Here is a 12,960-nt window from a genome sequence, read left to right as displayed (position 1 = left end):
ATTTGTGATGTCATATCATACACGGCAATGGGCCAAGTGCTGGAAAATGGGATTAGAATAGTTATTTGGTTTGTCTTTGACTGGCGGAGACATGATAGGCCGAAAGGCGTTTTCTGTGCAGTGGACTTCTCTGACTTTATGAATCTTTGCCCTCAGACTATGAATAAAGAATATTTCAAATATCACTTCAGTGTGCAAATGAATCCATTATTGTGTATGAATTCTAGTGGTAGGGAACCTGTCTGAAATGCAAAGTCATGTTTGTGTTACCTATTTCAATGGAACCCAGAATTAGGACTACAATCATCTATGCAGCCTTCTGGCATCAAAATCACAGTTCTAAGTTACACTTATAAAGGTGGGGTGAGTTGGGATTGAGGGGAGGGGGTGGGTTGGGGCTCAATGGTGTAGATTTCCTTTAGTTCCAATTCTGAACGAAATCCCAAAAGCAGCATTTTTGTATGGATTTGAAAATTCCGTTCGAAAGTGAGCCATGGAATTCTCGACACGTGTTACCGCGCTTGGATGTGTACATTGAGAACTCCCAGCCAGTCACGCTCTGACTTATTTTCCTGGGAAATTAAGAGATGGATGACTTGGAAGATTGTAAAAGTTTCTGATTAACTTTTGATCCAAACAAACTGCAGGAAATAGTATTCTGTAGCGAGACCTGCTTAACTGCCCTGAGCAATGACTAAAGCCCTTTTTGAATTTTGGCATGCATGCTCCCTGTCTTTGGGTTCTGACATGGAGAGTAATCGTAGTGTACGCTCGTGCTTCTTACAGACCATTAATATGCGGTGGTGGAACCAAATTGAGCGTGGAGCCAAGTGAGTAGAATCTATTGGCATCAATTACGGGTGACACGGTGACACAGTGGTTAGCACTGCTGCGTCACAGCTCCAGCAATCCAGGTTCGAATCCAGGCTTGGGTTACTGTCTGTGTGGAGGTTGCACGTTCTCCCCGTGTCTGCGTGGGTTTCCGCCAGATTCTCTGGTTCCTCTCACAGTCCAAAGATGTGCGGGCTATGTTTATTGGTCATGCTGAATTGCCCATTAGTGTCAGGGAATATGTAGGTTAGAGGGATTAGTGGGATAAATTTGTGGGGATAGGTCCTGGGGTGGGATTGTTGTCAGTGCAGACTCGATGGGCCGAATGGCCTCCTTCTACACTGTAGGGATTCTATGATCTATGAATTTGAGAAGATTCATTTTGCACTCAGAAGTTTTTGGCCTCATTGCAAAAGTGGGGAGAAAATTTGCCATTGTGACAAACGAACCTGATGAATTATACAATGATGAAGGAATGTGTCCTTTTCCACTTGCACATAAAGAAGTTCCTCACACAACTAAGTATCTCACACGTACCAACTATTGATACCACAATACTTCAAAGAATAGTGATCCAACTTTTAAAAAAAAGAAAACAATATTTCCTAATGCCAGACTGATTCCCGGGATCGCAGGATTATTAGCTTTGTTTCTCTCTCTACACGTGCTGCCACACGTACACAGTTTATCCAGAATTGTCTCTTTCTAATTTGCTATTTAATCGGTTGCATCTGTTTTGAGGGCAGATCGGTCATAAAATTATGCTAAGTGAGCATGTACTCCCCAGGGTTTTGAAATAGCTGAAGTCTCTGTGGCCTGCCCCAGTGGAAGCTTTCTGCTTGGGCAATAGTCACTGTGTGTATAATGCTGATACTGAAAAACTGATATTCGGCAGCGGCACCCGACTGCAGGTTGTGCCAAGTAAGTGCGAGTCCACCTTCATCTCCTCCTATTAGATACAGATTTCTGCTGAATGGTGTCGGGTGAAAGGCCGATAAAGAGCCAAGGCAGTGCTTGAAATGAAGGAGAAGCCATTGCACCAATCAATTAAGCTATTAGGCACCGAGTATCGAGTTCAGCTCACTGTTTATTAAGCCGTGTCATCAACACCAGTTGAAACATTAGGCATCAGTGATGTGACATCGAACTGAAATTGGGTTACAAATAGGATAGAAAATGCCCATTTAGCAGGTTGAGTCAAATGCCCACTGATTTGAATAATTATCTACATATATTTCATTTTCAAGCTTGTCTTTGTTAAAACTAATAATCTTGCTAAAACTATACAAGGTACGATTTAGACCACATCTGGAACACTGTTCCCTAACATTAGGAAATCTATACTGGCATTGGAGGCAGTTCAGGGAAGGCCACTACTTTGATCCCAGGTATGGATATGTTTTTTCGGAGAGTTTGAGTATGTTGGGCCTGTACTTAGTGGAGTTTAGAAGCATGCGATGTGACCTTATTGAGACTTATTGGATTCTCAGGGGACATGACAAGGTTAGATGCTGAGACGTTATTACCTCTTGTAGGACCAGAGGTCATAATCCCAAAGTATGGGGTTGCCCATTTATATAATGAAGATTTTCTTCTTTCAAGCCAGCAGTGAATCTGTGGAATCATTTGCCGCAGAGCGCTGTACAGGTTGAATGTTCAGATTTTTAACCCACAGGGCAATCGAGGGTTACGAGGATACAACAGGAAAGAGGTATTCAGAATTATCACATCAGATAATTCATGATCTCATTGAATGACCGATGGGCCAAATGGCATCCGTCTGCCCCGTCGTCCTATGGTCTCCGGTATTTGTTAAACCGCTGACACGAATGCACGCTTGAAATGAGGCCTCAAAGTGAAGTGTTGGTCAACGATTATCAACAACAAGTTAATGTTTTGAACGAGGTGTTATAGTTCAAATTAAAGGGTCACTCCTTTAAAGACAGATATGAGGAGACTTATTTCTCTCTTAAAGAGTAGTGAGTCTCGTCATCTCTCTTCTTCAAACATCAGGGGGAACAGGGCCTTTGATTATTTTAAAGACAGCTCGATAGATTCTTGATTAACAAGGGATAAACGGTTATCGGGGGTAGGCAGGAATCTGGGGGTGAGGTTACAATCAGATCAGTCATGATCTTACTGAATAGCGGTTAGGCTGGAGTGGCCCAGTGCCTTACTCCGGCTCCCACTTTGCATGTTCGTATGTGTTGATGTCAAACTATTTTCCTAGGATTTGTGTCTCCTGGGTGTTCAGGGAGAAGTACCGGTGAAGATGGAAATTGTGAAACACAGTCAATTCATTATCCAAATATTGTTCCCTGATATAGTCAAAAAAACAGTGGGAGCTAAGTGTGAGGGAGAGGGAGGGAACGGTTATATTTGGTTCAGGAGAGAAGCTAATTAAAAGAAGTGACATGATACAAACTGAATGTGAGCTAGCCCTGTGTTCATATGGCTGGGTCTATATTTTGTAGTAGCTGTTACTACTGAACTGAGAAGCTTGCCTTTGGCAAAGGGACCAAACTCACTGTGGAGCCCAGTAAGTCCTCAACTATCTTCCACCATGATCTATTTACAGTAGGATGACAATCAATATTTACAGTTCCAAACATATCACCAAGTCGTGTTTTTAAAAAAAATCAGTACAGGCTTAAAGGGAGGAGATGCAATATAATGGCCATTCATAACTTGGGGAGGTCTTGTGGTGCAATGGGCTAGAATCCCTACCTCTGAGCTAGAAACGCCGGGTCCGAGTCCCTACCCTTGGACTTGATGAACAAGGAAGGTGAGAAAGCAACGCTGCCAAAGATTGGGAGTGAGAGGGAGACTCCTGCTCAGCAACGCTTGATATGTAGTATGGCTCTCTCAAGCTCTAAGCCCTTCACAAAAGTCGAGCGACGTGTTCCAGAAATAGCTATCACTGAAGGCAGAAGAATTCTGCCTAAATGCACCAGTCGGTGCAGAGAGGTAACTTGGCTTTAAATTTGGCCTTGGATGTGCTTAGCTTTGTAGAATGTTATCAGATGCATTGTTCATCTCTTGGCGATAGATAATTTTTAAGATTTACCATTCGCACACCATGGCAGTTGTCGAGGCTCCCACTGACATCAGTGATTATGCCAGTGTTGCTGTGTATACTGGATGGAATCTGAATGAGCTGATGCACTGGTAGCTTTCTGCTGGCCACTATTCACGGTGCTCATTACTATGACGGTACTTATAAACTCATCTTTGGCTACGGGAAACAACTGAATGTTGTGCCAACTAAGTGCCAGGTGATTTCTCTTTACCCTTCGATGGATATTTCTGCAGAATCCATGTCTGGCGAATGGTGACAAAGAGGGAAAGTAACGCTTAAAATTAAAAACAAGCTGTTCGATGGATTTATGTATCATTAGATAATTAATTATAACGATAGAGATCCAGAGGATATAATCAGTAAATTCGTAGATGATATACAAATTGGTGGTGTGGTAAATAGCGAGGAGGAAAGCCTTACATTACAGGTCGATATTGAAGGACTGGTCAAATGGGCAGAGCAGTGGAAAATTGAAATTTAACTCTAAAAAGTGTAAGCTGATGTATTTTGGGAGGAACAACAGGGCCAGGGAATATACAGAAGTTAATTGAAACTGCATGGAAGGAAAGTTAAACTGCTAGCTATGTCTTGTACTTTTTGAAATAGAGTAAAGCAAATAAAGCAAAAGGGTTAAATGGGGATGGATTTCAGGGAGAGGAATAGTTGCATTTTTGCTTTGGAGATCACCTGGCATTACAATTTGAATCCCAATCTATGGTCAAATCACCAGGTCAAGCAGGTCAAAAACAACCTCTTGCAATACTGTCAGCACGGGAGTTACGGGTTTGTGTAGCATCTTCCATGATTGGCCAGAACATTGAATACAGGAGTTGGGACGGTTTGTTGAAATTGTACAAGACATTGGTAAGGCCACATTTGGAATACTGTGTACAATTCTGGTCACCCGATTATAGAAAGGATATTATTAAACTAGAAAGAGTGCAGAAAAGATTTACTAGGATGCGACCGGGACTTGATCGTTTGAGGCTGGATCGACTGGGACTTTTTTATCTGGAGTGTAGAAGATTGAGGTGTGATCTTTAGCGGTTTATAAAATAATGAGGGGTATAGATCAGCTCGATAGTCAGTATCTTTCCCCAAAGGTAGGGACGTCTAAAACTAGACGGCATAGGTTTATGGTGAGAGGGGCGAGATACAAATGTGTCCAGAGCGGCAATTATTTCACGCAGAGGGTGGTGAATGTCTGGAACAAGCTGCCAGAGGTAGGTACAATTTTGTCTTTTAGAAAGCATTTAGACAGTTATATTGGTAAGATGGGTATAGAGGGATATGGGCCAAATGCAGGCAATTGTGATTAGCTTAGGGGTTTAAAAAAAGGCTTCATAGACAAGTTAGGCCGAAGGGCCTGTTTCCATGCTGTAATCCTCTATGACTCTATGACTCTATGATTGTGTCATCCCCACAACTGAAAGTCCGATCCTTGGTACTTGAACAAAACTCACTGTGGAACCTCGCATGCATCCTCACAACGTGCAATGGTCTCACCCTGCATTTACAGAAAATCTGAACCATATTTGCTGAGATTGTAAAGTGGATAGAAATATATGACATATGGAGCTAACAGGCAAGGAGTGGGAATTAAATGTAAATTGGTGGATGGGGGGAACATATTTATTTCAGGATATAACCTGCCCTGGCTTTTGAAGTCAGCAGAATCTGAAATTGAACTCAAAACTCAAACTCAGGATAAATAAAATATAAATAAATCTTATATTTCTGCTCAGGTGTTTGTACTTTTTGCCGCATTTTGTACTAGCACCAGAACTTTGAATCTTATCTTTGGCAGAGGAAACAAATTCACTGCGCAACCCAATAAGTCGTTTTAAATTTTCAGTTTGGACCTGGTTAGAGTGTGAGTAACTGAAGTTACCTCGTTTTTTTATTGCGTAGGAAATGGGCATTGCTGGCTAGGCCAGCACTTACATAGCCTGTCCCTCAATGTGGAAGGCAGTGGTGAGCTGCCTGCTTGAACCTGCTGCACTGGTCCATGTGTTGTGTGTATTATTCCATTCCTGCCGACAAAACATTTCCATTCTGTGCAGAGATTGTGGGGAGTGTGGTGGCCAATGGCTACTTGAAGTTAGCAAGTGCATTAAGTTTCTGACCATTCTTTCCCTCAAAGTTCCTTTTTACACGATGCAAGTAAATAATTTATTGACCTATTACGTTCAAATGGGTGGGAAGTGAGGGGGGAGACATTTATATTTTTACGTGGATATAACCTGCCCTGGCTATTGAAGTCAGCAAAATCTGAAATTGAATTCAAACTCAAACTTAGGAGAAATATAATATAAATACATCATTCTTCTGCTCATGTGGTTGGGTTTAGTTTTTTGTCCCATTGTGTACAGATCTGCTGGCACCAGAACTTTGTAACTTGTCTTTGGCAGAGGCAACAGATTCACTTTACGACCCAATAAGACATTTGAAAACGTCAGTTTGGATCTGGTTGGAACATAAGTAATTGACCTTTCCTTAAAGGTTCTCAAGGGCTCACCCTCATGTGAACTTTGTATATTCCCCTGCCTCCGAATTAATGAGTATGCTTCATCATTACTAAACGACATCTGCAACTTCACTCCAATGGAAGGTCTATGTCTGTGCCCTTTATACTATACATTATGACTATACTGTGAAGCTGCGGCACCCAGTTGACAGTTGTGCCAAGTGAGTACGATTGGAAGTTACTCTCATTATGTTTCATGTCGATTATTTTTTCGCTATATTGTGTCTGACAAATAGCAACCGGGGCAACGATACAAAGTATTACATGAAATACAAGTGAAGGCATTCTGTCCGTAAAATGTACTTCAGAAAGATAGAACATGGAACATTACATCGCAGTACAGGCCCTTCGGCCTTCGATGTTGCGCCGACCAGTGAAACCAATCTAAAGCCCATCTAACCTCCACTATTCCAAAATCATCCATATGTTTATCCAATGACCATTTAAATGCCTTTATGTTGGCGAGTCCACTACTGCTGCAGGCAGGGCATTCCATGCCCTCACTAATCTCTGAGTGAAGAACCTACCTCTGACATCTGTCCTAAATCTATCACCACTCAATTTAAAGCTATGTGCCCTCGTGCTAGCTATCACCATCCGAGGAAAAAGGCTCTCACTATCCACCCTATCGAATCCTCTGATCATTTTGTATGCCTCTATTAAGTCACCTCTTAACCTTCTTCTCTCTAACGAATACAACCTCAAGTCCCTCAGCCTTTCCTCATAAGACCTTCCCACCATACCAGGCAACATCCTGGTAAATCTCCTCTGCACCCTTTCCAATGCTTCCACATCCCTCCTACAATGCGGCGACCAGAACTGTACGCAGTACTCCAAGTGCGGACGCACCAGAGTTTTGTACAGCTGCAACATGACCTCCTGGCTACGAAACTCAATCCCTCTACCAATAAAAGCGAACACTCTGTACACCTCCTTAACAACCCTATCAACCTGGGTGCCAACTTTCAGGGATCTATGCACAAGCACACCGAGATTTCTCTTCTCATCCACACTACCAAGTATTTACCATTAGCCCAGTACTCTGTAATCCTGTTACTCCTTCCAAAGTGAATCACCTCACACTTTTCCGCATTGAACTCCATTTGCCACCTCTCAGCCCAGCACTGCAGCTTATCTATGTCCCTCTGTAACCTGCAACAACCTTCTGCACTGTCCACAACTCCACTGACTTTAGTGTCATCCGCAAATTTACTAACCCATCCTTCTACGCCCTCATCCAGGTCATTTATAAAAATGACAAACAGCAGTGGCCCCAAAACAGATCCTTGCGGTACACCACTAGTAACTGAACTCCAGGATAAACATTTCCCATCAACGACCACCCTCTGTCTTCTTACAACTAGCCAATTCCTGATCCAAACTGCTAAATCACCCTCAATCCCATGCCTCCGTATCTTCTGCAATAGCTTACCGTGGGGAACCTTATCAAACGCTTTACTTAAATCCATATACACCACATCAATTGCTTTACCCTCATCCACCTCTTTGGTCACCTTCTCAAAGAACTCAGTAAGGTTTGTGAGGCACGACCTACCCTTCATAAAACCGTGTTGACTATCCCTAATCAAATTATTCCTTTCTAGATTATTATAAATCCTATCTCTTATAATCCTTTCCAAAACTTTGCCCACAACAGAAGTAAGGCTCACTGGTCTATAATTACCAGGGTTGCCTCTACTCCCCTTCTTGATGTGGTGTATATGGATTTCAGCAAAGCGTTTGATAAGGTTCCCCGTAGTAAGCTTTTGCAGAAAATACGGACACATGGGATTGAGGGTGATTGAGTGGTTTGGATCAGGAATTGGCTAGCTGTAAGAAAACAGAGGGTGGTGGTTGATGGGAAATATTCATCCTGGAGTTCAGTTACTAGTGTACCGCAAGGATCTGTTTTGGGGCCACTGCTGTTTGTCATTTTTATTAATGACTTGGAAGAGGGCGTGGAAGGATGGATTAGTAAATTTGCGGATGACACTAAAGTCGGTGGAGTTGTAGACAGTGCGGAGGGAAGTGGCAGGTTACAGAGGGACATAGATAAGCTGCAGAGCTGGGCTGAGAGGTGGCAAATGGAGTTTAATGCGGAAAAGTGTGAGGTGATTCACTTTGGAAGGAGTAACAGGAATACAGAGTACTGGGCTAATGGTAAGATACTTGGTAGTGTGGATGAACAGAGGGATCTGGGTGTCCATGTGCATAGATCCCTGAATGTTGGCACCCACGTTGATAGGGTTGTTAAGAAGGCGTACGGTGTGTTAGCTTTTATTGGTAGAGGGATTGAGTTTCGGAGCCAGGAGCTCATGTTGCAACTGTACAAAACTCTGGTGCGGCCGCATTTGGAGTATTGCGTACAGTTCTGGTCGCCATATTTTTTTTTTTTTAGAAACCCTACAGTGCAGAAGGAGGCCATTCGGCCCATCGAGTCTGCACCGACCACAATCCCACCCAGGCCCGACCCCCACATATTTTACCCGCTAATCCCAGGACTCTAAGGGGCAATTTTTTTTAACCTGGCCAATCAACCTAACCCGCACATCTTTGGACTGTGGGAGGAAACCGGAGCACCCGGAGGAAACCCACGCAGACACGAGGAGAATGTGCAAACTCCACACAGACAGTGACCTGAGCCGGGAATCGAACCCAGGACCCTGGAGCTGTGCAGCAGCAGTGCTAACCACTGTGCTACCGTACCGCCCGTATTATAGGAAAGATGTGGAAGTGTTGGAAAGGGTGCAGAGGAGATTTACCAGGATGTTGCCTGGTATGGTGGGAAAATCGTATGAGGAAAGGCTGAGGGGCTTGAGGTTGTTTTCGTTCGAGGGAAGAAGGTTAAGAGGTGACTTAATAGAGGCATACAAGATGATCAGAGGATTAAATAGGGTGGATAGTGAGAGCCTTTTTCCTCGGATGGTGTTGGCTAGCACGAGGGGACATGGCTTTAAATTGAGGGGTGAGAGATATAGGACAGATGTTAGAGGTAGGTTCTTTACTCAGAGAGTAGTAAGGGCGTGGAATGCCCTGCCTGCAGCAGTGGTGGACTCGTCAACGTTGAGAGCGTTCAAGTGGTTAGTGGATAAACATATGGATGATATTGGAATAGTGTAGATTAGAGCGGCTTTAGATTGGTACCACTGGTCGGCGCAACATCGAGGGCCGAAGGGCCTGTACTGCACTGTAATGCTCTATGTTCTATATTCTTGAACAAGGGGACAACATTTGCTGTCCTCCAGTCTTCTGGCACTATTCCTGTAGTCAATGACGACATAAAGGTCAAAGCCAAAGTCTCTGCAATCTCCTCCCTAGCCTCCCAGAGAATCCTGGGATAAATCCCATCCGGCCCAGGGGACTTGTCTATTTTCACACTGCCCAGAATTGCTAACGCCTCCTCCTTATTAACCTCAATCCCGTCTAGTCCAATAGCCTGTATCTCAGTATTCTCCTCGACAACATTGTCTTTTTGCTGCGTGAATACTGACGAAAAATATTCATTTAGCGCCTCTCCTATCTCTTCAGGCTCCACGCACAACTTCCCATTACTGTCCTTGACTGGCCCTAATCTTACCCTTGTCAATCCCTAGTCGTTACCCTCGATAGATGGATAGCGAGCTCAGATCTCAATGCTTAGTTAGACATGCCGCAGGTGGCAGACCAATCTCTGGGCCTCAGCAATGTGACAGACATGGATGTGCGACTCACTGGGTGACCGTGCATCCTGGTGAAGTTATGTAACTGGAGGGAAGCGATGTCCTGCTCGTATTACCGCAAAATTATTAACTCCGAAACTCAGCGAATATGTGAGGGACCTGGGTTCGAATCCCATCACGGCAGATGGTGGAATTTGAATTCAATAATCTGGAATTAAGAATCTACTGGTGACCAGGAAAACCATTGTCGATTGTCGGAAAAACCCATCTGGTTCATAAATTTCCTCTCGGGAAGGAAACATAGGAACATTGAAAATGGGAGCAGGAAGGGACGTTTGGCCTTTCAAGCATGATCTGCCATTTATTATGATCATGGTTGATCAGCCACTCAATAGCCTAAGCCTGCTTTCTCCCCATAACCTTTGATCCCATTCGCTCCAAGTGCTATATCCAGCCGCTTCTTGAATACATTCAATCTTTTGGCAACAACTACTTCCTGTGGTAATAAATTTCACAGGCTCACCACTCTTTGGGTTAAGAAATGTCTCCTCACCTCCGTCCTAAATGGTCTACCCGGAATCCTCAGATCCCTGGTTCTGGACGCCCGCACCATCGGGAATATCCTCTCTTCATCTACTATGCCTTGTCCTGTTCGAATTTTATAAGTCTCTATGAGATCCATTGTCATCCCTTTAAGTAAGTCTCCCTAATCTATGAAGGCCAAATCACGCCTCATATCTTCATAGTCTCCTTGATTAAGATTCAGCACAGTAGTCTCCGAGTCAACTACTTCACTCTCCACCTTGATAAAAAATTCTCTCATGTTATGTTCACTCATCCCCAAGGGGTCTTGCACAGCTAGATTGGCAATTATTACCTTCTCACGACACAGTACCTAGTCTAAGGTGACCTGCTCCCTCGTTGGTTCCTTCACATATTGGTCAAGGAAACTATCCCGTATCCGGTCCAGGAAATCCTTCTCTACAGCATTGTGGCTAATTTGATTTACTCAATCAACGTGCGGATTAAAATCACCCTTGATCACATGTATCTCTAATTTCGTGTTCAATGCCATTTCCAACATCACCACTGCAGTTTCGCGGTCTGTATATGACACCCACTGATGTTTTCTGCCCCTTGGTATCTCTCAACTCTACCCATATAGACTCCACATTATCAGAGCTAATATAGTTTCTCACCAGTTAATTTCCTCTTTAACCAGCAGTGCCGCTCCACCACTTTTTCCTTTATGCCTGTCCATCCTAAATACTGAATACCCTGGAACAGTCAGTTCCCATTCTTGGGAACCCTGCAGCCATGTCTCCGTAATTCCAATTATAGCATGCCCATTTATATCTATCTGCAAGATTAGTTCATCCACTCTATTGCAAATGCTCTGCGCATTAAGGCACAGAGCCTTTCAGCTTATCTTTTTAACATTAATTGTCTCGTTTTTGAATTTTGGCCTTGGTTTCTCTGTATATCATTTTTCGTATTCCCTTTTCCACCTCTTGATTTTATCCTTGTTCCCTCCTTCTCTGACTCCTTACATAATTTCCCAACCACCTGGCATATTAGTTTCATTGGGTGACCTTGCAGTATTGTGAGGTGGTGAAACTGGGGGTAGACGATAGCCTAGTGGCGTTATCGCTAGATTATTAATCCAGGAAATCAACTAGTGTTCTGGGGACCCTGTATTCAAATCCCGCCACGGCAGATGGTGGAATTTGAATTCAATAATCTGGAATTAAGAATCTACTGTTGACGATGAAAACCGCTATTGGAAAAACCCATCTCGTTGAGTAATGTCCTTTAGAGAAAGAAATCTGCCATTCTTATTAGATCTGGCCAACATGTGCAATTTGGTTGACACTCAAGGGCAATTGGGAATGGATAATAAACTCTGGCCAGCCAACGGTGCCCATGTCCCACGAATGGATAAAATATATCTCTCTTTTGGAAAATGAGCTCGAGTAACTGTTGATTCAAGTAAACATAAACGCATCTTTCAGACTCAACATGTCTGTTTACCTCTTCGAAATATAACAGGATTATGACAATGCGAACAGATAATGGTGGGAAAAATCACAGCAGGTCAGGCAGCATCTGTAAGGAGAGAAAGCTTAGCTGACAAATTAAATCTGTTGAATTGTATTTCTTTTCTGCCAGGTGTTGAGGCGTCACTGGCAGGGCCATGTTGCAAATTTCTGTTAAGCCATTTCAGAGATTGGCAGAGCAGGCGCAAAGGGCTGAATAGCCTTCCCTTGTTCCTATGTTAACTCGCAAAGTTTCAGAGTCAAAATATATTTGTTGTTATATTTGACCAGTGGCTACCTTGGCTCAGAAATTCTTCACTTTGATAGAATCTGAGAGCATCCAAGGAGGCTCTTCGGCCCATTTAGCCTGTGATGGTGGGGAAGGGGCAGATATGCAATGTCTGTTACCTGCAGCGAATCAGTGACTGTTCCAGCTTTTTCTTTGCCGTGAATTGTCTGAAATCTGAAACAGCTATCTCAATAGAAGGTTTCTGTCTGAGCAATTGTTACTGTGCTACGCAAAGCTAACGTTCGGCAGCGGCACCCAGGTGACAGTTGTACCAAGTGAGTGTGAAGTCAGTGTGTTTCTATTCTTTCACTCCACATCTCCTCTGTGATCTAGTTTTCTGTTGTTAGTAGGCTAGTCAAGTTGGGCAGAGTGCCAATATAATATGTGGCATGCAGGCGAAGAGATTGCACAGTTTTGAGTCAGTTTTGATCCAGCTCAGCTTACCCAGTCATTAGAGGTACATGGGACAGGAGTTGGGACTGCACGCCTCAGTAATATGGTATTGAACTGAGAAGCAGATTTGTGTACTGTTAGTGGGA

General features: G+C 43.5%; 1 protein-coding gene across 1 annotated transcript in view; it reads left to right on the top strand.

Moving 5' to 3' along the window:
- Positions 1 to 12,960, top strand: part of LOC144485391 (uncharacterized) — a 54,540-nt gene that overhangs the window by 28,294 nt on the left and 13,286 nt on the right. Inside the window, exon 4 of the mRNA XM_078203577.1 lies at positions 1,632 to 1,752. Within this exon, the coding sequence (XP_078059703.1) occupies positions 1,632 to 1,752 (121 nt within the window). The remainder of the gene's footprint in view (positions 1 to 1,631; positions 1,753 to 12,960) is intronic.

This window comes from Mustelus asterias, unplaced genomic scaffold (assembly GCF_964213995.1).
Source record: "Mustelus asterias unplaced genomic scaffold, sMusAst1.hap1.1 HAP1_SCAFFOLD_193, whole genome shotgun sequence".
Classification (NCBI taxonomy): Eukaryota; Metazoa; Chordata; class Chondrichthyes; order Carcharhiniformes; family Triakidae; genus Mustelus; species Mustelus asterias.
The sequence above is the reverse complement of the archived record's forward strand: the minus strand, read 5'-3'. Positions and strand labels throughout refer to the sequence as shown.